At 43.5% G+C, this 25,658-nt stretch overlaps 1 protein-coding gene across 1 annotated transcript; it reads left to right on the top strand.

Annotated features, from left to right (window-relative positions):
• Positions 1-270: 270 nt before the first annotated feature.
• Positions 271-24,017, top strand: adss2 (adenylosuccinate synthase 2). Its single transcript, XM_041859002.1, has 13 exons — positions 271-531; positions 11,897-11,999; positions 13,028-13,096; positions 13,224-13,274; positions 14,549-14,615; positions 18,027-18,134; positions 18,251-18,332; positions 18,456-18,582; positions 19,373-19,527; positions 19,995-20,119; positions 23,055-23,152; positions 23,365-23,514; positions 23,670-24,017. Exons 1-13 carry the CDS (start codon positions 334-336, stop codon positions 23,720-23,722), a joined length of 1,386 nt encoding a protein of 461 aa, XP_041714936.1. The 5' UTR covers positions 271-333; the 3' UTR covers positions 23,723-24,017.
• The last annotated feature ends 1,641 nt before the right edge of the window (positions 24,018-25,658 follow it).

A 25,658-nucleotide genomic window follows, 5' to 3' on the forward strand; every position in this document is an offset into this window, starting at 1 on the left:
TTACCTTGGTGTTCTTGGGCACAGGGACTATCAGCCTACCTTATTATTACGCCAATATGAAACATTTGTTCATACAAAATATTGTTCTCACATAGTAGTGTTAATATTGTAAATAATAGGAATTAGTAGTTTTGGGTGGATTTTTCCTTTAATTACACTTTTCTACTATTACGTGGGGGACTTTTATTTTGAAACATTTCGAAATTCTGTAACCCGGAAGTAATTATTTTGTTGCTGACGTGATGCTGACGTCTTTCACAGCGCGCGCCGGGCTAGCTGGTTTGCAACCACGACCCCAAAACCAGATATCTGTGGAGCGAGAGATAGACGCAGATGGTCATGTCGGAGAGTGGGAGCAAAGATGCAGTGCAGAACGATGCAGCCCATAGCACCAGTACAGAGCCACACGTGGCCAGACCAAATATTGGCAACAGAGTGACTGTAGTGCTTGGGGCTCAATGGGGCGACGAGGGAAAAGGGAAAGTTGTGGACCTGCTCGCTCAGGATGCTGATATCGTTTGCAGATGCCAGGTAAATTATAACGTGTGCTAGCTAGCAAGCTAACTGGAGGACATTCGGAACGTGGTTGCGGTTACAAATAATGTATAGCTAACTACCTAGCCATCTAGCCGTTGTTCATAACTCTCAGTTCCATACACATAGTATTGGACTAAGGACTTCTTCTGTAGGGGGAGTAATAATAATATGCCATTTAGCAGACGCTTTTATCCAAAGTGACACAGTCATGCGTGCATAAATTTTTGTTGTTGTGTATGGGTGGTCCCGGGGATCGAACCCACTACATTGGCGTTACAAGCGCCGTGCTCTACCAGCTGAGCTACAGAGGACCACAGGAGTATTTTTAAGTCAGAACCGCAACGCTCGGTCTGCACATAACACGCATCGCTTGTGGTACGAATTTGGAAACATATTAGGACCTTATCTTTCATATCGGCGACAAATCATTTTCTAAAAACAAAAGGTTATATGTCAATGTTACAGCACGTGTTTACGGAAAACAGACGGAAGACATTGGACTAATGTTACCTGTACTAATTAGCTATCTGCGTCTCCGAACACCTGTGAACTACTGTATAAACCGTAGACAGACGCCACAAATGTGTTGTCACCGAAAAATATTATCGTCTGCAACTGTGTTAAAACTGATTAAAACGGTGTAAAGTAAGTGTTTTATTTTACATTTGGGAAAATATTTTGATGTGATGTGAAAGTAGAGGGATTTATGTTTCTAGAACCGTACCGCAATTGAGAATCGATTCACGTTTAGATGTAGTATTTCCAGAGCCAATTCACCCTTTAAACATAACATGTAATGTTAGGTCCTTGGGAGTAAGGCGGAATGTTAGGCTCCTTTTGTCCAATATTGGTCTTGTTAGATATCTATCTCTAAGCTAACAAGTTAGCCACGGTTTCGTCCTGACTGTAGCCAAAATGAGAACTAGTCCCCGAGTTAGCCAGCAAATTAACTAGCTAGTTAAAGCTGGATTTGTTGTAATTAGTAAACTAACGTTAGTTCAAATAGTGTAGTTATCTATGTATTAAAGATGTGGGTCCTGGTCAGACTTGTACTAGCTATTTAGCTCAAGTATTGGTTTGTAGTGGGTAGCTAGCTATCTAACTAAGATAGACACCTAGCTAGCTACTCGGGCAACCAAATAAATTGTCGATGCTGAACGTCTTGCACTGTATTGCTAATGTCACCTTGAATTCTATCGCATCATCTATAACTAGCCAGAGCTAGCTACATTCATATTACTCGACTTAACACCAGATAAGATAGCCTAGTCTTCCCATGTTTTGCATTGTCTTTTTAGTATATGCGAGCAAGTGCATCTCTGTGTGTACCTTCTCACCTGCCATTGAAGTATCAAGTGTCTAAAGACTGCAGTTAATTACATTTTAGTCATTTAGCAGACGCTCTTATCCAGAGCAACTTACAGGAGCAATTAGGGTTAAGTGCGTTGGTCAAGGGCACATCGACCTAGTCGGCTCGGGGATTAGAACCAGCGACCTTTCGGTTACTGGCACAACGCTCTTAACCACTAAACTACCTGGATCTGACCAGTGTTTGTGTATTTTAAATGTGGCTGTCAATAAATATATATATACAACACTGGCCTTTATACCTGTAGGTTTAATGTCCATCCGGGTACTGTCATTCTTGTCCTCTTCAAAAGGGACTCCTCTACTCAAGGCAGGATTGGAGATGGTTCACATTAGTTAGCCTAGTCTTAATGAAATGTGGAAAGTTACTCAACTTTCCCCAGAAGCATACATATTTTCCATACTGTTTAGATTTCTCTCCAGCCTCCACTGTCAACTCCAAAATGTGGGGTGATCAGGCACGATAACGCAAAAGACTGTGATATTTGTTTGGAGCTTTCTAGGTCCACAGGGCCTAGTTTCCATTTTGAATAGACAGCAGTGATGAGGACTGAGCTTGCATTGCATCATTCAACATAAGTTGCAACACCCTTCAGTTTTTGTTATTTATCAAACTGACAGGTGACAACCCAACAGTCCGGTTTCCCTTTTGATTAAAATCAACTGAGCATTTTGGGCATACTAGAGAAAACGTTGACATGCATTTTCTTTTTGTTTCACTGATTAATGGTCTTGACTAGTAGTCTATTTTTTTGTACAGGGATCCCTTCATAACTATCATTTAGCTTGACTCCCGAGTGGCTCAGTGGTCTAAGGCAGTGCTAGCTGTGCCACTAGAGATCCTGGTTTGAGTCCAGGCTCTGTCGCAGCCGGCCGCAACCGGGAGACCCATGGGCGGCGCACAATTGGTCCAGCGTCGTCCAAGGTAGGGGAGGGTTTGGCCGGCAGGGATGTGGGTTCGTTTCCCACGTTTTTTTAAATGTATGCATTCACTAACTGTAAGTCGCTCTGGATAAGAGCGTCTGCTAAATGACTAAAATGTAAATGTAAAATGAATAAAAACCTGATCTTCTGCTATTTGCAGTTATGCAGAGGTAAAAACAAGAAAAAGTCCCATGACTGAAACTTAAGTCGATATCAGATCGATTGTCTGGGGCAAAGTTAATGTAAGAAAGTCATGATCGTTACGCTTTTAGGGAAAGAGGATAATTTTGTACATGTATTAACCTGTGAATTTGGCCAATTCCTGTCCCCTTGCTTCCTGGGGTTCTACCCAGGATAATTTTTATGTAGAAGGACTGAGAAGCTCAGTTCTGGTGACTTTTTAAAAGGACATTCTAATCCAAAATGAATGAAAATAAAATGATGCTGACACCATCTAAAATATAATTTCCACCTCCAGAAATGAGCCCTGAAACATACTGGTAAAAGTGTTTTAAATTATTTTTTACACTGAACAAACATATAAACTCACCATGCAACAATTTCAAGGATTTTACTAAGTTACAGTTAATATAAGGAAATCAGTAAATTGAAATAAATAAATTAGGCCCTAATCTATGGATTTCACATGCCTGGGAATGCAGATATACATTTGTTGGTCACAGATACCTTAAAAAAAGAAAAGAGGATCAGAAAACCAGTCATTATCTGGTGTGACACCATTTGCCACATGCAGCATGACATCTCCTTCCTATAGAGTTGATCAGGCTGTTGATTGTGGCCTGTGGAATGTTGTCCCACTCCTCTTCAGTGGCTGTGCGAAGTTGCTAGATATTGGCAGGAACTGGAACACGCTGTCGTATACATTGATCCAGAGCATCCCAAACATGCTTAATGGGTGACATGTCTGGTGAGTATGCAGGCCATAGAAGAACTGGGACATGTTCAGCTTCCAGGTATTGTGTACAGCTCCTTGCAACATGGGGCTGTGCATTATCATGCTGAAACATGAGGTGATGGCAGCGGATAAATGGCACGAGAATGGGCCTCAGGATCTCGTCATGCTATCTCTGTGCATTCAAATTGCCATCGATAAAATGCAAGTGAGTTCGTTGTCCGTAGCTTGTGCCTGCCCATAACCCCACCGCCACAATAGGGCACTCTGTTCACAACGTTGACATCAGCAAACCCCTCGCCTACACAACGCCGTCTGCCCGGTACAGTTGAAACCGGGATTAATCCGTGAAGAGCACACTTCTACAGCGTGCCAGTGGCCATTGAAGGTGAGCATTTGGGCGTACTGCCAAATTCTCTAAAACAACGTTGGAGGAGACTTATGGTAGAGAAATGAACATGCAACAGCTCTGGTGGACATTCCTGCAGTCAGCATGCCAATTGCACGCGGCCTCAACTTGACACATCTGTGGTGTTGTGTGACAAAACTGCACATTCTAGTGGCCTTTTATTGTCCCCAGCACAAGGTGCACCTGTGTAATGATCATGCTGTTTAATCAGCTTTGTGCACAACATTTGAGAGGAAAAGGCTTTGTGCGTATGGAAAATTTCTGGGATCTATATTTCAGCTCATGGGACAAACACTTTACGTGTTGTTTATATTTTTGTTCAGTACACATATTGGACCATGCATATAGCCTATGCATGGTCTATCAGATGTGCTATTAGCAATAAGCGTTATTACCTGTAGACCAACTGATGCAGCATAGTGGCTATAAAATTTCCATAAGGTGAAGCATGGGGTTTGTCCATCTGCATTTACCCCATTGAACACAACATCCTGATTTTGTTATATTATGAACCATTATTATTTTGTTGTAAACACTAATTATTCACTCAAACTTAGATTTTTTAAACAAGTTTCTATTAGAAAGTATGTCATTGCCCTTTTAAGACACCATTGTCCCCTTTGAGCTCTGTTGTGATGGGCATTCCAAGTTTTTTTTCTGTGAACTGGATCAATTGGGTCCATTCACCTAAAAGAGCCATTCATTTGGCTCCCAAACGGCTCTTAGTTCAGTAAGGCTTAGAAATGGAAAACCATTAACAAAGTCACTGTAGTTTAAAGCCTGCCGTTGTCAGATAGTGAAATAAGTTCAAAAACATTTTTATCTGACCCAATTATTAGATGGCCTGCAAAAAAAAAACACCCTGAAAAAATGTGCGCAGACCAGAATGAGGCTTTCATCTCACTGTATTGTTCCTGCGCTGAAGGATACCATCTTCAGAGAATGTTTTAAATGTTTTTTCTGCAGATAATCGATTTCTTGAGCTCAAAAAGCAATACATCGGAGTGTCAGCAACAATCATGCTTGTCAGTTCAGTGCACACAGCTTAAGAGGAAAATAAAATATTTGGGAATATATTTAATAGAACAGACATGCTTCTGTAATAGGCTATGTCATCTTGAAACCGGACCCTCTCCCATCCCCCTCAGAGATTTTTATTGTGGATCTACACTGATCTCAAAAACGTCCTCTCCAGAATCCCGAGTGGCGCAGCGGTCTAAGGCACTGCATCTCAGTGCTAGAGGCGTCACTACAGACCCCCGGTTCGATTCCAGACTGTATCACAATCTGCCGTGATTGGGAGTCCCATAGGGCGGCGCACAATTAGCCCAGCGTCGTCCGGGTTTGGCCGGTGTAGGCCGTCATTGTAAATAAGAATTTGTTCTTAACTGACTTGCCTAGTTAAATAAAAGGTAAAAAAATAAATACAATAAAAACATTCCATATGATGGAAATCCGTCGCAGTGACCGAGAACTTTAACCCCTGATTTATGCACCCCTCCCGTCACTATGAATTGATAACAGGTTGGCATAGCAATAATTATGGTGCACTGCCAAGGCTATAGGCATGTAAAAATAAACCACTTAAAGGTAGACTCAGCAAGATGAAGTTGCATGCACAAAGTAAACACAATCTCGAGTCAATTTACGCAACAACTAAGCATTGAAGCAAAGAGGTTAAAACTGCTTCTCGAATAGAACTCCCTGATCACGCTTGTAGGCTAGTTAAGCTCATGCGCAGAAACACATAATTGGGTCTGCTGTTTGAGTCCCGTAGTTACCACATTGTGGGTCTGCTGTTTGAGTCCCGTAGTTACCACATTGTGGGTCTGCTGTTTGAGTCCCGTAGTTACCACATTGTGGGTCTGCTGTTTGAGTCCCGTAGTTACCACATTGTAGCAGCGTGACGTGTGCTCATGCGCAGATACTGTGTGAGAGAAGTCTTGCATCGCGCTCATCTCAATATCTGCGATGCTTCTCGCTGCAACGTCTTCTCGCTGAGTATCTTTTAATGGCATGCTATGTAACACAAGGGCGTGTGTGTGTAAGAGGGAGAACATAGTGTTCATCTTTTTATAAAAAAGGCTGTGACAGCAATCTGAGAGGTTTTTCTTACATGCAACACGAGGTTGAAAGGGCAACAAGGAGCACATTTCCAAGGCTTACTAATTAGGTATCAGTGCTGATACTCTATTCCACTGCTCTCAAGTGGCTGCCCAAGTTACCATGACAGTAATTTGTTGTCTTTGGGGATCACACCAACCATTTTGATGTAATCGTGATATTCATGATCACCACCAAGTTGTATGATGGTCAGAGGAAGCAAAACAGAGTACCGGTATAAAAAGCTCAAAATGGAGTATAAAATCAGATCAATTTTCAGGTGTGATCTTCCATGACTTGGGAATGCAACCCGACTCTACTAAATGCAACATGTAGACAGCAGCTAGGCTATCATGGGGATTTAATTTCTTATTCAACTGCCACATACAGTTATGGTCTGAGAATTAATGCTGTCAAAGCTCTTCTTAGTCATTCTCCATAAAGGCTATGATGCAGACAAGAGATAAGGAAGGCAGGAACGTGGATCGCTGGGTTTACCTGACACCTCTCAGCTTTTGGCTTGATTCCAGACATGTCTTGCACAAAGACAGACATTTCTCATGAGCTTTCCATCCAATTGGCGACAGATTTTCATGCAAATATTCTAAAATTGCATTAAAAACTATGCTCATTTTCCCACCAGAGATGTTTCCATCAAATTGACTTGTGGATAAAAGGCTGTGCGTGATGACGTAGTGCACATATAAGTAACTTTTGTGGTTGATTTTTCCATCGCAGAAACAAATGTTGCGTTGTATAGCGAATATACTTGCTCTGGTCTTGGCACTTGCACTCTAGCCAACAGCTAGCAGTTACAGTGTGGCTAGGCTACCTACATGAGATTATTATGGATAAGTTATTTGGAAAGTTTACTGACATGCTGTTTCCACCAGGCCTGTCGTGACATTTTTTTTATCCAGAATGTACTTTACTGGCATATAAAGGTTGGATGGAAACCTGGTTATAGAGAGCAATTGGGTTTGTTCCCTCTGGTCCATCTCCAATGTGTGAGAACGAGCTTGTCCTTAGAGCAGGGTTCTTACAGTCCTGCCACCTGCCGTCTGTGTCCTGTTTCAGGCCTGCTGGGTCTCTGTCACCGCGTCCATGGATGGAGACTAGAGACCCATCCGTTGCATTGGGAGGTAAAAGGTTCTCTAGCATGGCTATATTTTGGCAACCTGAGACAGAGAACCACAGGGTTATGCAAGGAATGTTTGTGTGACCATATTATTCTTGAAATAACCTTTACTCAGTCATTTTACCTCTACCTTTAAAACCTTTAAAAACGATTGAACCTATTGATTGGTCTGTCAGTAATGGCTAGTAATAGGTACCAGATCTCTTTACATAGCTAGGCCACTTATCTTTGGCACATCGTTGCTATGGAAATGTTTTTTAGTTCTGGGTGTATGCTCCTTTTCAGTTCTCTAATCTGGTAATTGCAGGTTGTTCAGAACCTCTTTAGTGATCTCAATTATTTAAATGTTAATATATGTTGGAGGATAATGTCCAAGCTATTGGCATAACCCAAAAAACACTGACAATCAGAGAAACAAAAGAGGGCCATAGAAAGATACGTTATTCCGTGTATATATAGAGTGCATTGGGAAAATATTCATGCCCCTTGACTTTTTCCACATTTTGTTATGTTGCAGCCTTATTGTAAAATTGATTAAATTGTTTTTTTCCCTCATCAATTTACACACAATACCCCATAATGACAAAGCAAAAACAGGATTGTTTTTTGTGTGCAAATTTAATAAAAAAAATAAAAAAAACATTTACATACATAAGTATTCAGACCCTTTGCTATGAGACTTGAAATTGAGCTCAGGTGCATCCTGTTTCCATTGATTATCCTTAAGATGTTTCTACAACCTGTGGTAAATTGATTGGACATGATTTGGAAAGGCACACACCTGTCTATATAAGGTCCCACAGTTGACAGTGCATGTCAGAGCAAAAAGCAAGCCATGAGGTCGAAGGAATTGTCCGTAGAGCTCCGAGACAGGATTGTGTCGAGTCACAGATCTGGGGAAGGGTACCAAAAAATGTCTGCAGCATTGAAGGTCCCCAAGAACACAGTGGTCTCCATCATTCTTAAATGGAAGAAGTTAGGAACCGCCAAGACTCTTCCTAGAGCTGGCCGCCTGGCCAAACTGAGCAATCGGGGGAGAAGGGTCTTGGTCAGGGAGGTGACCAAGAACCCGATGGTCACTCTGACAGAGCTCTAGAGTTCCTCTGTGGAGATGGGAGAACCTTCCGGGAGAACCTTCCAGAAGGACAACCATCTCTGCAGCACTCCACCAGTCAGGCCTTTTTATGGTGGAGTGGCCAGATGGAAGCCACTCCTCAGTAAAAGGCACATGACAGCCCGCTTGGAGTTTGCCAAAAGGCACCTAAACACTCTCAGACCATGAGAAACAAGATTCTCTGAACAGATGAAACCAAGATTGAACTCTTTGGCCTGAATGCCAAGCGTCATGTCTGGAAGTAACCTGGCACCATCCCTACAGTGAAGCATGGTGGTGGCAGCATCATGCTGTGGGGATGTTTTTCTGCGGCAGGGACTGGGAGACTAGTCAGGATTGAGAGAAAGATGAACGGAGCAAAGTACAGAGAGATCCTTGATGAAAACCTGCTCCAGAGCGCTCAGGACCTCAGACTGGGGCGAAGGTTCACCTTCCAACAGAACAATGACCCTAAGCAAACAGCCAAGACAATGCAGGTGTGGCTTCGGGACAAGTCTCTGAATGTCCTTGAGTGGCCCAGCCAGTGCCCGGACTTGAACCTGATCGAACATCTCTGGGAGAGACCTGAAAATAGCTGTGCAGCGACGCTCCCCATCCAACCTGCAGAGTAGAATGGGAGAAACTCCCCAAATACAGGTGTGCCAAGCTTGTAGCGTCATACCCAAGAAGGCTCGAGGCTGTAATCGCTGCCAAAGGTGCTTCAACAAAGTACAGAGTCTGAATACTTATGTAAATGTGATTTCCGTTTGTTATTTTTAATACATTTGCAAAAATGTCTTAGCCTGTTTTGCTTTGTCATTATGGGGTATTGTGTGTAGATTGATGAGGGGGGGAAAAACAATTTAATCCATTTTAAGAATAAGGCTGTAACGTAACAAAATGTGGAAAAGGTCAAGGAGTCTGAATACTTTCCGAATGCACTGTAAGTCAATGTGGCTGCATTACTCTCCAGGCTCTGAACTGTAGATGGTCAAATTAAGAAAGTTTCCTAATTATATCAGTGCATAGGAAATTATGCTGTCACAGGCATGGCATGCTATTCAGGATAACACTAAATTGAAGGTATTCTGCGACTTTCATATGAGGTGCTAAAGTGGCAAGCCATTTACTAATCCTGCCACCTGCCAATCCTGCCCCACAGAGGCTGCTCTCCCCTGTGCCCCCCTCACCCCTTCAGACCCAATAGGATTAATCGCACCAGCCAATTTTAGGTGGAGGACATGGGACGTTGTCCAAGGGAGACTGGCAGTCCTGTGACAGTCACGGGAGGCGAACGGATACATATCACATTAGAGAATGTTCCAGGTTATTGTTGGGAATTACGACTTGGTTCATCTCGGCAAGTGTCCCTTTTGAGTGAACTATTGCCGCCATATAATAAATGCCTTTATGGCGTAATAGCTGCCAAGTGGGTCAAGCAAGCCTGAAGTGACAAATGGAAAGTATGCAGCAGTGGGAGATGAGGCCATATCTCAAACTGATAAAAAGGTAGAAGCCATGGTGTAAGATGATTTTTCTATCCACATTCTCAGATTTGCAATATGCAGAGGGCAATTTCATGTTTTTTGGTCAGCCTATGTTCACGTGTTGAAACCTCACATTAACCAAGTGTCTCCCATTCATTGAAAGCAACCTTGTAGCAGCCGTCACCGAATGGCAGTAACTATACACGTCCGGCACGGCACTTTGCAGGTCAGGCAGCTGGGAGCACATCATAAATGCAACAAAAAAGGAGAGGCATCTGCACACCCCTTCACTGGTCCAAGGACTGCCATGGCCAGGAATAACCCAGGGTACACTTTACCGATAGCGATGGAACTTAAGCTTACAAGTGTTTTAACAATGCATTGTTCCTATAATGGCCGAAGATGTTACATGTGTTTCCGTAGAGAGAACGTTCACTAAGTGCGTCGTTGGAGCATGTGTCGATACTGATCTTATCATTAGAATTATTCCATAATACTGACGACGGATCAGCTCCTAGAGAGATGACCACTTATATGGCTTATTCTAATGGTCATTTCTGGTAGGCTAACCCAGAAGTAAAATCTTGCATAGTTTGGTCACCTGCGTGATTAACTTCTGCGTTCATACGTGTTACAAATTGAGAGTTCCGGCAAAAACTAAGTATCCACCCTCACAAAAGGAAACAGGAAACTCAGCCAAATAACTTCACATGTTGGTGCTCATGGGTCCTTTTACATGGAAATGACCATAAACATATTGATTCTATGTTTAGCGAAGATCTTCTGTGAATAAAGGTATGCATGTGGGCAAAAAAGCATCTAACGACGCACTTAGCTGTTCTAGTGGTCTGTTCGTGTGGTCTGAGGCAGTTGGTAAATAACGAATGTTTTTAAAAGGCTTTTGGGAAACCGGGCCCAGGCCTGCTCGTTCCTGGGTAAAGGCATGGGGCAAAACAGACTGATTTATCACTCACTCAACCCCCCCAGACCAGCACAGGGAGCCTCATCCACTGTTGCTGACTGGGGGGGGAGAATCTGGACATTCTGGAGCCGTCTTTATTTCACATCCACTCCCCTCTTTGATAGGCTATATTGAGAACATACTAGCTACTGTTGTAGCGTCAGTTGTGGAGTTAATGCCAAAGGCACTGGGTGTTCTCTCTCTGGGTACAAGCAATTTTATCTCATGTCATCTTAGATTAAAAAATTGTTTGTTAATGTTATTTTGTAAGCACTCATGGTTGGACTCGGATGGACTTTTGTGTGGTAAACGAATATGAAGAAAAGACTCTAGAATCACACAACCCTTTAGTGGCTAATTTGTATCTCCTCTGACTGCCCTCTAAAATGGCTGTAGATCCTGTGTCCTCAGGTGTCCCTCAGCTATGACTGAGCAATCTGTACCGTGGTGTAATGTTTGTAGGTAGGCTGGCTCAGTCTGTACTGTGGTGTAATGTGTATAGGTAGGCTGGCTCAGTCTGTACTGTGGTGTAATGTGTCTAGGTAGGCTGGCTCAGTCTGTACCGTGGTGTAATGTGTATAGGTAGGCTGGCTCAGTCTGTACCGTGGTGTAATGTGTATAGGTAGGCTGGCTCAGTCTGTACCGTGGTGTAATGTGTATAGGTAGGCTGGCTCAGTCTGTACCGTGGTGTAATGTGTATAGGTAGGGTTAGGGTAGGTAGGCTCTTCTGGTCTCATTGTCAGAGTTCCAGGGTCAGAGACTAGAGCTCAAACCATATGTGTTCAAAAGAACATCACACTCTCCAAATATGGGGGCGAGTTTGATGTGCTTCTTCAGTATGACCAACGTTAAATCGTGAAAAGTAAAGCTTATAGCCTTTCACATTGCTTCTGGTGGTGTGATGACTTGTTGGAAGTCCTGTGTGTCTCTGTGGTGACTGACTCCCTCTGTCCCTCTCTGCAGGGTGGCAACAATGCTGGACACACGGTGGTGGTGGACTCTGTGGAGTATGACTTCCATCTCCTACCCAGCGGCATTATCAACCCCAAGGTCACTGCTTTCATTGGTGGGTAGAGCACAGCCACTGGACCCAGGAATTAACAGGAAAGATGGCTGATTTCACAATAAGAATTGAGCTGTGAAGTAACGCTAATGGTGTAGTACTAAGTCAGTTGTCATCTCTAGTCTTTGGTAAAGAAATGAATAAAAATAGATCAATGTTTCTGTTTGTATCTCCTGTGCAGTTTCCATACACACTTTTACATTTTAGAGACTTAGCAGACGCTCTTATCCAGAGCGACTTACAGGAGCAATTAGGGTTATGTGCCTTGCTCAAGGGCACATAGACAGATTTGTCACCTAGTCAGCTCGGGGATTCGAACCAGCGACCTTTAGATTACTGGCCCAACGCTCTTAACCACTAAGCTACCTGCCGCCCTTTTTGTATGCAAGCAGCCAATAAATCTAGCCAATCTGTATTATATTCTAATAGCTCCCGCTTTGCCTGATGCCAGACAAAAAGTGATTGACTTGACTGGGAGCCAACTCGCAGGCTAACACAGTAGAGTGCTATAGAACACATTTTATCTGCAGTAACTTCATTTTGCTAATGGTCTGACGTCTAGTCTATTTTGGCAGCACATAACAAATATGTCCTCTGGCTCTTAACCCACAGCTCGTCAGCAGTTCAACATATAGAATGTTAAGTGGATCAATACTTTAACGTCTACTATTGCTCTCTAGTTGAGCTCCACAGTCAGGCTTTCAGAGGCCAAACAGGTGTTCGGGACCCTTCAGAGTCCTGAGCACTGTTTGCCATGAGAAAAGTAATCTTGAATAAGGCTGATTGTGCAGATCAGGTTATGGCCCTCTCCACATTTGTTTAATTTGTGGCCTTAATGTTGATAGCTTGCTGCTCAGTGGTACAGCAGACCTGTTTTTCTGATGGAGTATTTAGCTCTTCATGGGAAAGTACATTTATAGCCCACAACACTAGAGAACAAATTCAATTAGGGTGTTTTCACTGCTCTTTCCTTATTTGTTACTGATGCATCACCATATCTTCCATGTTGCCTGTGTTGGTCTATCCCACAGGTAATGGGGTAGTGATCCACCTGCCTGGCCTCTTCGAGGAGGCTGAGAAGAATGTGTGCAAAGGCAAAAGTGAGTACGAAGGAGCTATCCTCTTTAATAGTCTAAGTCCCTTTTTACTCCGTTGCCTAGAAGATTGCCATATTGCTTAATGGGGCTGTTAACAAATAGTTTTTTTCTTTGTACCGTTTGTGTTCAGGTCTGGAGGGCTGGGACAAGAGGTTGATCATTTCAGACAGAGCACACATTGGTAAGCCGTGCCTCATCAGGCCTCTCTTTTTATACTCAAAGGGCCTTTAAATCACAACTTCAGCACAACTATAGTCTCTATACTATATAGAAGACTGTAGGACTAGAGACAGATGTGCAAGGCTCATGTTTGGCTGTCTGTTAAGGGGAATAATGAGTCAGCTTAATTTCTATCATCAATGTTTTTATTTTCATCATAAATGCATTCCAATTTTTTGAGTATCAACAGTTGGTCTCTTAGCTAGTGAATGCCACTGCCAGTGTCCGTGCGAAGTTGGTGCCCAGAAAAGCTCCTCATAAACAAGATTATAAAAATGCTGCGTGACTTGGTGGCTTTCATGGGGAACATGTTTCTGTTTATATGGGGGATGAAAGTGGCCAATTGATTAGCTTAATTATTTTTGGGCCCTTTTGTATTTTGTGCATACAGTAGGACTTATTTGACCTAAGATGCACTCCGAATACCTGTTTTTTTAAATCAAATGTGAACTGAACTGGCTTTCAGTTTTCCAGAACATAAGTCATGTTCACTTTGACTGTTAAATAGCACAGTTTTTTGTTGTTGTTGTGAAAAGCAGAATGACTTGTAGACTCTCCTTTATTAGGCTACATTATTCAGTCTTCTCCCTCAGCCCAAACTCGGCCCATTTTATTATCTGAATAGGTGTGGAGGGAGAAATATGAAATAAGCACTGACAAGTTGTTGTTTTTTTACACACAGAAATTAGACAAACTGTCTTAGCTGTGAATTGATTGTTGCGTTGTTGTTATTGGTCCTTCATATGTACGGTTTCCTTTACTCTTTTGAGTGGTGAACTCTGCTCCACTAGACTTGTTGTGCCTTTAGACGTTTTGTCTCCCTGCTCATTGTCAAAGAAGTTCCAAACGGTCAAGTCAGTGCAGCGAGATGCCAAAAAAGGACACTTCTTATAAACAGCTATCACTTAGTAGTGCCTTTGCAAGGCCGCTTTAGGGACTAGTGTGAGAAAGAGGGGTCATTTCTGACTGGATGAGAAACACTCTACTGTTCACTTCCCTTCATGGATTTAAAAGGAAAGTATTGGTGTAAGTTTATTATTGTGGATTCTCCATCTCTTTCTCGTCCAAGCTTACACCAATCCAGTGCTTTTAAATGTGTGGGAAGGAGTCGACTGCACAAGGGCACACTTCTGGGAGAAAGGGGAGATAATTGGGGCGCTAGGTTTTAGTGAGGAGCAGAAATGGGGGCGAGGTTACCAGGATTGTGAGTTTGCCCTTTTCTACCTCCTCCCACAGTGTTTGATTTCCACCAAGCGGTCGACAGTGTGCAAGAGCAGCAGAGACAAGAGCAAGCGGGCAAGAAGTAAGAACCCTGCCACCTGTCATTCTCCTGGTTTAGAGAGTATGGCTCAGTAATGATTCAGCTTGCAGCAGTGCTGAAAAACAGAATTTCCCTCTCCTATGGGCGAATGTGTAGTATACAGTGGGGGAAAAAAGTATTTGTCAGCCACCAATTGTGCAAGTTCTCCCACTTAAAAAGACGAGAGAGGCCTGTAATTTTCATCATAGGTACACGTCAACTATGACAGACAAAATGAGAAAAAAAATCCAGAAAATCACATTGTAGGATTTTTTATGAATTTATTTGCAAATTATGGTGGAAAATAAGTATTTGGTCAATAACAAAAGTTTCTCAATACTTTGTTATATACCCTTTGTTGGCAATGACACAGGTCAAACGTTTTCTGTAAGTCTTCACAAGGTTTTCACACACTGTTGCTGGTATTTTGGCCCATTCCTCCATGCAGATCTCCTCTAGAGCAGTGATGTTTTGGGGCTGTCGCTGGGCAACACAGACTTTCAACTCCCTCCAAAGATTTTCTATGGGGTTGAGATCTGGAGACTGGCTAGGCCACTCCAGGACCTTGAAATGCTTCTTACGAAGCCACTCCTTCGTTGCCCGGGCGGTGTGTTTGGGATCATTGTCATGCTGAAAGACCCAGCCACGTTTCATCTTCAATGCCCTTGCTGATGGAAGGAGGTTTTCACTCAAAATCTCACGATACATGGCCCCATTCATTCTTTCCTTTACACGGATCAGTCGTCCTGGTCCCTTTGCAGAAAAACAGCCCCAAAGCATGATGTTTCCACCCCCATGCTTCACAGTAGGTATGGTGTTCTTTGGATGCAACTCAGCATTCTTTGTCCTCCAAACACGACCGAGTTGAGTTTTTACCAAAAAGTTATATTTTGGTTTCATCTGACCATATGACATTCTCCCAATCCTCTTCTGGATCATCCAAATGCACTCTAGCAAACTTCAGACGGGCCTGGACATGTACTGGCTTAAGCAGGGGGACACGTCTGGCATTGCAGGATTTGAGTCCCTGGCGGCGTAGTGTCTTACTGATGGTAGGCTTTGTTACTTTGGTCCCAGCTCTCTGCAGGTCATTCACTAGGTCCCCCGTGTGGTTCTGGGATTTTTGCTCACCGTTCTTGTGATCATTTTGACCCCACGGGGTGAGATCTTGCGTGGAGCCCCAGATCGAGGGAGATTATCAGTGGTCTTGTATGTCTTCCATTTCCTAATAATTGCTCCCACAGTTGATTTCTTCAAACCAAGCTGCTTACCAATTGCAGATTCAGTCTTCCCAGCCTGGTGCAGGTCTACAATTTTGTTTCTATTGTCCTTTGACAGCTCTTTGGTCTTGGCCATAGTGGAGTTTGGAGTGTGACTGTTTGAGGTTGTGGACAGGTGTCTTTTATACTGATAAAAAGTTCAAACAGGTGCCATTAATACAGGTAACGAATGGAGGACAGAGGAGCCTCTTAAAGAAGAAGTTACAGGTCTGTGAGAGCCAGGAATCTTGCTTGTTTGTAGGTGACCAAATACTTATTTTCCACCATAATTTGCAAATAAATTCATAAAAAATCCTACAATGTGATTTTCTGGGGGGAAAAATCTCCATTTGTCTGTCATAGTTGACATGTACCTATGATGAAAATTACAGGCCTCTCTCATCTTTTTAAGTGGGAGAACTTGCACAATTGGTGGCTGACTAAATACTTTTTTCCCCCACTGTATCTAGTCTTGTTAGATGAAACAACCTCAACTGACTCCAGCTTGAAGCAGAGCTGGAAAACAAGATTCCCCTGTCCTATGGCGGATACCCAGTATAAACCTTTTTAGCATAAAGTCTAGCATAAGTACTGAAACAACCTCAACTGATTCTCCAGAGATGTCAAATATTAAATATACCTTTTTCTTCTCTGCACCATTGTTGTGGAGCTATTTTAACAGTTTTGCCTTGAGTGAGTGCTGCCTGAAAGAAATGTGATCATATAATTTTTGATAATAATAATTGTCTCGTACTGTAGTCTGGGGTTAATACATTTGCAGGAATATAATTTTGGCAATGGTAAACCTTCATGGTCTCCCATATAGTGATACATCACTGTATTACTCATGTATGGAAATGGTTTATTTCCTGTTCCATCTGACAATGTCCTCTGGAGGAAGCAAACAAATCCTACACTGTAGCTATTGCAGATTACTGTTACCAGTTAGTAATGTAGCTATTGCAGATTACTGTTACCAGTTAGTAATGTAGCTATTGCAGGTTACTGTTACCAGTTAGTAATGTAGCTATTGCAGGTTACTGTTACCAGTTAGTAATGTAGCTATTGCAGATTACTGTTACCAGTTAGTAATGTAGCTATTGCAGATTACTGTTACCAGTTAGTAATGTAGCTATTGCAGGTTACTGTTACCAGTTAGTAATGTAGCTATTGCAGGTTACTGTTACCAGTTAGTAATGTAGCTATTGCAGGTTACTGTTACCAGTTAGTAATGTAGCTATTGCAGGTTACTGTTACCAGTTAGTAATGTAGCTATTGCAGGTTACTGTTACCAGTTAGTAATGTAGCTATTGCAGGTTACTGTTGTTACCAGTTAGCGATGTAATGGAGATGCCCAATCCGGTTCTGAGAAGAGGGTGGTAAGCACAGGCTTAGACACAGGACATCGCTCTGATATGCAGGGCATTTTAAGCTTTTGTTGGGCATCAAAATAAGCCCACCGCCCTGATAGAATTATTGTGTAAAACAATCTGCAGCGTTTGAACTGGCTCAACAGCTAATTATTGTGCCAGTTTCTCTGCCATGGGTGCTAAAAGGGCAAGTCAGTCATTATAGGCTTATATCACAAGTTGTGGAATTTCAACACCGTAAGGCATTACAACTTCACTCTTACCTCTGAGAGAGGCAGAGAACCGAGTTAGACACACAGAGGCTTGGATTAAATATCCTGTAGTATGAGCATGACTTGTCCCAGGGGTCTCATGGTGGACCTGACCTGCATTCGTTTAGTATCTTACTGGAGGGGTTAGTACTCGTGATACCCTGTCTCAGCTCCAGAAGACAACTTCTATTCTTACTGATAAGTCCTTTCCCACATGAAGTCATACCCTACCCTACATCAGACCAGGGACGTCACGTCACCAGATATCCCCTAGCAGCACCATGTGACTGTGATTCTCTCCAACCCTTACTGCAGCAACATTGTTTCAGTCAGCAGCAGGGCAGCAGGCAATGTTCCAGCCCCATAAATACTCCTTAGAAAAGTGCCCTGGCCTAGCTACTTCCCTAAAACTGTCACATGTCTGACCCAACACACACACACATACTGGCTGGAAGGACAAGTGTGCGTGTGGTTTAATGTTGAGTCAGTGACTCAGTATTGTCAAGGTAAGGATTGACTTTGTTTCCTACCCAGCCTCGGGACAACTAAAAAGGGGATTGGCCCAGTGTACTCAGCCAAAGCAGCCCGCAGCGGCCTCCGGATATGTGACCTCATGTCTGACTTCACGCAGTTCTCTGAAAGGTGAGGGTGTGGCCTTGTCATATGGCCAATAATTACTATCCTCCCTTTATTCAGAGTACAACTAGCTCCAGTAAGATTCAAATGGAACTGTGTTGACGTCTACCCTTTTGTTGTAGATTTAAAGTCTTAGCCTCGCAGTATCAGTCTATGTATCCAACCCTGGTGATTGACATCGATGGGGAGTTGTCGAAGTTGAGGGTGAGCTACAGGTCCTCCATATCAGTTGAATAAAGATATCATCACTGGTTTAACGAAGGGGTTATGTCCTACATTTCAGTGTAATTCTTGGGTCAAGTCTTTGCGTGGTGTGTTCTTGTCCAGGATTACGCGGAGAAGGTAAAGCCTATGGTGAGAGACGGGGTCTTTTACATGTACGAGGCCTTACATGGACCTCCCAAAAATATCCTGGTGGAAGGAGCCAATGCCGCCCTCTTGGATATTGACTTTGGTGAGTATCCCCCACTGTCATTGTGTCAATGTCAATTAACCCCTGTCACTGTGTAAATTGCCAATTATCCCCCATTTAATTGAACACGCTAACAAACTGATGGTCTTCAAGAAGCCGGCTGGAAAGTCGAGCTATTTATACTGGTGAGTTAATTCCACTGAAACAGTGGTATCAGAGCTGTCAGAGGATTGGAACTACATGTTCGCTGAGCCTAACACCAGAGAGCACCCCTACACCGTGCATGACTCTGAGAAATACTGGCTACTCTGTCACTGTCACTTTCCCTGATTTTGTTCTGTCACAAAGCACTCCATAGACCACACACAGAACAGAACTTACTGAGGGAGAGGGTTGCTATGTACTGAAGGACACCATGTTCTATTTCATTGATACAATGGTAGTAGGTGAAAGTGGGGGGTATCATATGGCCGTGCTAATGCTATCTGCATAAAGGATAATGATGTTGTTTTTGCACCTGTGCAGACCTGTATGGGAGGGGTGGAATTCTCACCCCCTCCACTGACCTGAAAGGCCCATTAACCTGGACTGGAATGTCCACCTCTGTTTAAGCACACCTGACAAAGAGACCTGACACAGGGATATTGTTTGCATGTCATGTTAAGATTGAAGCATTTAGTTTCCTTTACTCGTATTACAAGCTATGTTAATACAGTCCTTGTGATATGATAATCGTCTGTTGTACGAATGCATTGTCATGTCTGTTTTATCTGAGGAAGAGGAAGACTGAGGAGGAAATAAGATGGTGTTTATCATTGTGTTTTTGTTTCAGGGACGTACCCTTTCGTGACCTCGTCTAACTGCACAGTGGGCGGGGTGTGTACGGGACTAGGCATGCCGCCCCAGAATGTGGGCGAGGTGTACGGTGTGGTCAAGGCCTACACCACCCGGGTTGGCATTGGAGCCTTTCCCTCAGAGCAGTTCAATGTAAGAATGTCAGCCTGTCTACCTTGAGGGAAGCCATGCCTTCCTGCCTTTGACCGCTACGGGCTAGTGTCATATTGGTTCCATGGTGCAACGTCTTTCCTGCTCTCTGTTTCCAGTGTGAGTAGAGGAATGTAGACTGTAGTGTTAATGTTGGGGGAATGGCTTAGCTGCCGATTGAGTCATCAGAGTTCTGAATTCCAGTGAGTATTCTGTGAACCCCACAGGCACAGGCATGCGGGTGTGTGGGTATTGAAACAACAAATGGTTTTGGGAAAGATAGTTGTTTAACCACTCCCTTTGGTAGCACTTGTGAAATAATCCATGCAAAACCATAATAACCAATTCCTCAACCTGTACAGGACAGGGAATGGACACATTTCAAGCTTGACATGTCCATGTTTGACTTTATCAGCGATCTTACAGTGAATCTGATCCTTTTTAAGTGTCTGCCTGTTTTTTTCTCTAAGGACATTGGGGAGCTCCTACAGACGAGGGGGAAAGAAGTGGGCGTAACCACGGGCCGTAAAAGGAGATGTGGTTGGCTGGACCTGGTGCTCATCAAATACGCCCACATGATCAACGGCTTCACTGCGTGAGTCCCCACACCCCCTTCCCTCAACTCTGTACTGTCCATCACCACACCTTTCGCTTTTTACTTACTGTCTCAATATAAACTACAAAAGTATGTGGACACATGCTCATTATTCCAAGATCATGGGCATTATTATGAATTTGGTCCCCCCTTTGCTGCTATAACAGCCTCCACTCTTCTGGGAAGGCTTTCCACTAGATGTTGGACCATTGCTGCGGGGACTTGCTTCCATTCAGCCACGAGCATTGGTGAGGTCGGGCACTGATGTTGGGCGATTAGGCCTGGCTCGCAGTCGACGTTCCAATTCATTCTAAAGGTGTTCAATGGGGTTGAGGTCAGGGCTCTGTGCAGGCCAGTCAAGTTCTTCCACACCGATCTCGACAAACCATTTATGTATGGACTTCGCTTTGTGCATTGGGGCATTGTCATGCTGAAACAGGAAAGGGCCTTCCCCAAACTGTTGCCACAAAGTTGGAAGCGCAGAATCGTCTAGAATGTACAGTGGGGGGAAAAAGTATTTAGTCAGCCACCAATTGTGCAAGTTCTCCCACTTAAAAAGATGAGAGAGGCCTGTAATTTTCATCATAGGTACACATCAACTATGACAGACAAATTGAGAAAAAAAAATCCAGAAAATCACATTGTAGGATTTTTAATGATTTTATTTGCAAATTATGGTGGAAAATAAGTATTTGGTCACCTACAAACAAGCAAGATTTCTGGCTCTCACAGACCTGTAACTTCTTCTTTAAGAGGCTCCTCTGTCCTCCACTCGTTACCTGTATTAATGGCACCTGTTTGAACTTGTTATCAGTATAAAAGACAACTGTCCACAACCTCAAACAGTCACACTCCAAACTCCACTATGGCCAAGACCAAAGAGCTGTCAAAGGACACCAGAAACAAAATTGTAGACCTGCACCAGGCTGGGAAGACTGAATCTGCAATAGGTAAGCAGCTTGGTTTGAAGAAATCAACTGTGGGAGCAATTATTAGGAAATGGAAGACATACAAGACCACTGATAATCTCCCTCGATCTGGGGCTCCACGCAAGATCTCACCCCGTGGGGTCAAAATGATCACGTGAACGGTGAGCAAAAATCCCAGAACCACACGGGGGGACCTAGTAAATGACCTGCAGAGAGCTGGGACCAAAGTAACAAAGCCTACCATCAGTAACACACTACGCCGCCAGGGACTCAAATCCTGCAGTGTGAGACGTGTCCCCCTGCTTAAGCCAGTACATGTCCAGGCCCGTCTGAAGTTTGCTAGAGTGCATTTGGATGATCCAGAAGAGGATTGGGAGAATGTCATATGGTCAGATGAAACCAAAATATAACTTTTTGGTAAAAACTCAACTCGTCGTGTTTGGAGGACAAAGAATGCTGAGTTGCATCCAAAGAACACCATACCTACTGTGAAGCATGGGGGGTGGAAACATCATGCTTTGTGGCTGTTTTTCTGCAAAGGGACCAGGACGACTGATCCGTGTAAAGGAAAGAATGAATGGGGCCATGTATCGTGAGATTTTGAGTGAAAACCTCCTTCCATCAGCAAGGGCATTGAAGATGAAACGTGGCTGGGTCTTTCAGCATGACAATGATCCCAAACACACCGCCCGGGCAACGAAGGAGTGGCTTCGTAAGAAGCATTTCAAGGTCCTGGAGTGGCCTAGCCAGTCTCCAGATCTCAACCCCATAGAAAATCTTTGGAGGGAGTTGAAAGTCTGTGTTGCCCAGCGACAGCCCCAAAACATCACTGCTCTAGAGGAGATCTGCATGGAGGAATGGGCCAAAATACCAGCAACAGTGTGTGAAAACCTTGTGAAGACTTACAGAAAACGTTTGACCTGTGTCATTGCCAACAAAGGGTATATAACAAAGTATTGAGAAACTTTTGTTATTGACCAAATACTTATTTTCCACCATAATTTGCAAATAAATTCATAAAAAATCCTACAATGTGATTTTCTGGAATTTATTTTCTCATTTTGTCTGTCATAGTTGACGTGTACCTATGATGAAAATTACAGGCCTCTCTCATCTTTTTAAGTGGGAGAACTTGCACAATTGGTGGCTGACTAAATACTTTTTTCCCCCACTGTAATTGTAGGCTTCCTTTCACTGGAACTAAGGAGCCTGAACCATGGAAAAACAGCCCCAGACCATTATTCCTCCTCCACCAAACTTTACAGTTGGCACTATGCATTCGGGCAAGTAGCGTTCTCCTGGCATCGCCAAACACAGATTAATTCGTCGGACTGCCAGATGGTGAAGCGTGATTCATCACTCCAGAGAATGCGTTTCCACTGCTCCAGATTCCAATGGCGGCTAGCTTTACACCACTCCAGCCGATGCATGGTGATCTTAGGCTTGTGTGCGGCTGCTCGGCCATGGAAACCCATTTCATAAAGCTCTCGACGAACAGTTATTGTGCTGACATTGCTTACAGAGGCAGTTTGTAACTCGGTAGTGAGTGTTGCAACCGAGGACAGACTATTTTTACGCGCTTCAGCACTCGGCGGTCCCGTTCTGTGAGCTTGTGTGGCCTACCACTTCACGGCAGAGCCGTTGTTGCTCCTAGACGTTTCCACTTCACAATAACAGCACTTACAGTTGACCGGGACAGCTCTAGCAGGGCAGAAATTTGACAAACTGCCTTGTTGGAAAGGTGGCAACCTATGACGGTGTCACGTTGAAAGTCACTGAGCTCTTCAGTACGGACCGTTCTACTGCCAATGTTTGTCTATGGAGATCACATGGCTGTGTGCTCGATTTTATACACCTGCCAAATCAACCTATTTGAAGGGGTGTCCACGTACTTTTGACCATATAGTGTACTTGAATAGACTTTATCAGCTTCGTACACATAATGTATTTGGGTGTTGGTAAATATGCCGGCTAAACTCCCAATGTTCTGTTGTCCTCCCATTCAGCTTAGCTCTCACCAAACTAGACATCTTGGATGTGCTCCCTGAGATCAAGGTTGGTGTGTCGTACTCTGTGGACGGTGAAAATATACCTCATTTTCCAGGTAGGCTGCTCATCGAAACAGCAGCTAATTGGCAGCAGCTAATGGGGATCCTTAATAAATACAAAAACATTGATGCTGCTGTACTTGTTAATGAGGATAAAGTGAACCGGATAAGGGAGCTATGTTATATTCCTAATTGCAGTATTTCAAGTCTGTTGTCTTAAGAAGTTTATGGCAGCCAATGGCCTGACGTTGTCCCCACCTCTCCCCAGCCAACCAGGAAGTCTTACAGAGCGTTGAGGTTCAGTATGACACCCTGCCAGGTTGGAACAGTGACACCTCCGCCACCAGAACATTCAATGAGCTGCCAGAGAACGCCCAGAAATACGTCCGCTACATTGAGAAGCACCTCGGTGTGCCTGGTAAGAACCCCCCTCCTCTCCTTAACACCTGGAGATGTGTCAGGTTGATTCAGATGGGGTGAAAATACCTTGTAGTGGTCACAGGTGTGGACCATATTTGGGGACATTTATTGTTTTATTTGTAAAGCTATTCAATAACTACTTTTCACCCACAGTGAAATGGATTGGAGTAGGCAAGTCTCGGGAGTCTATGATCCAGATCTTCTAAGGTCTTCTCCTCCACACCGTAGCCACCACCAGACCAGACCCTCAGTCCCCTCTCCCTCCCTCCAGATGGCTACCTGGTTCCAGGGGCCTGTGGCCTGGGAAGGTGGTCCTATGCTACATGCCACTCCTTTCTATCCCCAACTCACCCCCATACCACAGACACCAACCTGGGGGATGCTCTTATCCTCCTATCCCCCCACCTTTTTGTGGAACACTCCTATTATTGCTCTCTCTCTCTCTGTGCCTCCCTGTGCCTCTCTCTCTCCCTGTGCCTCTCTCTCTCTCCCTGTGCCTCTCTCTCTCTCCCTGTGCCTTTCTCTCTCTCCCTCCCTCTCTCTTTCCCTCTCTCCCCTATATCTATTTCTCTCGGTCGGTCTTTGGAGACCTGTGTGGGACTCTTCAAAATGGCCTCCTCAGTCATTAACAGGGAAGAACACTTCAGCTGCTTGCCAGCCTACGTCTGTTACTCCCCATGTATAGTTGGTCAGAAAGTCCTCAGAAAGCCTCTTCTTCTGGCCTTCCTTTATGGATCTGTTATCCTGACATCCTTGCACACACACTCAAATCGCACACAAAACCCCACTCAAATCCATTAAATATCCCGATATTCCAACCTCTGATCCAGGTGTGTGGATACGCTGTCATTGACCCGTCTGCAAGCCAATGTCAGAAATGGTTCAGTATGACCATGTGTACAGTACTGCAGTGGGACTTACACTCATTTTCTGTGCCTGTATTGTGATGAAAATACAGTTTGTATAGATGTATTCTTTATGCCTAGCATGGGTCAAGGAGCCCATGGCCATGAAACGGCCCACTCGAGCAACTTGACATTCAACGTTTCTGTATGGACAACCGTCAATGTCTCTGTATACAAATTGAAAAATCGCATTGAAATTTAGAATATGACCTTGTTCCAAGCAACATAGATGGTTGCCAAAGCTATTACGCAAGAAAATTGATTTTGGTGCCATTATTAGAGATACAATCTTAAATGGGCATTTTAGAGGCGTCATAATCGAACAACCTCTTAGTAATTTCCCCAGCTGACTAGAAATTAGCTCGTTTTCGTATTTCAAAGCAGTAAAAAGTTGTATTACTACTGGACATTTTAAAACATTTTGATAGGTGAACTTCTCCCATCAAACTCCACATTGAAATGACGCAAGAATGTATTTCAATGCTATTCTAAGTTTAAACTCCAACGCGATCACACGATGTGGATATGCTAAACTCTAGTCTCAGGACTTCTACGCGATCACAACAGTGTATATATTTTACTTCTATTTGAATGATTTTAGGACTAGGTATGATGGATTCTGTTCTGCTACTGCTGAATGTGTGGGTATTTCTGCAGATGTAGCGTATTAGACAGCAGATTGTCTCCTGACTCGGTGACAACTATATGTAACCTTTTGCTTTTATAAACTGGAGCTGTTCAAGTGTAATGGCATATAACCATGCGTTTTCCAATCACTGATATATAATCTAAATATTTCAAATTAAGATTTTTAAAGACATGAAAGGATCTCACCTGTTTATGTATGGATCGAATACATAAACCTCTGAATGGCTCGATTATTACATTGAAAAATTGTTACGGGGAGAGGCATGCATTCAAGGTTAACCTTGAGTGACAGTTGTCTAAGGGTGCCAATTCATGCAGAGATGGAAAACTGATCATACAATATCAGTTTGCCTTTGTGTCTGTAGGTCTCTATACAGAGATGGCTGTAGACTGCTGTGAAAGAATGGGTTTCTACGTTGGTGGCGAAGGAGTGCTTTCTCTTTCAAATATGGAAGTGTCAAACTAGTGTCACAATACATAGTTACTATATGTCAGGTACTTTCTTAAGTCCGGGTCTTTAGTAGAGTAAAGCGGTTATCGCCTGTAGGCCAATATGGTTTCTGGTACAGTCTGTCTTGTTCTTCCCCTG

Source organism: Coregonus clupeaformis, chromosome 31 (genome assembly GCF_020615455.1).
Source record: "Coregonus clupeaformis isolate EN_2021a chromosome 31, ASM2061545v1, whole genome shotgun sequence".
Lineage (NCBI taxonomy): Eukaryota > Metazoa > Chordata > Actinopteri > Salmoniformes > Salmonidae > Coregonus > Coregonus clupeaformis.

Excerpts from the sequence above, each read along its gene's own strand:
- adss2 (XM_041859002.1), top strand. The coding sequence starts at position 334 with ATGGTCATGTCGGAGAGTGGGAGCAAAGATGCAGTGCAGAACGATGCA. Across the intron at positions 18,135-18,250 it reads TTCACGCAGTTCTCTGAAAG|ATTTAAAGTCTTAGCCTCGC; the intron begins GTGAGGGTGTGG and ends CTTTTGTTGTAG. Across the intron at positions 23,153-23,364 it reads AAATATACCTCATTTTCCAG|CCAACCAGGAAGTCTTACAG; the intron begins GTAGGCTGCTCA and ends ACCTCTCCCCAG.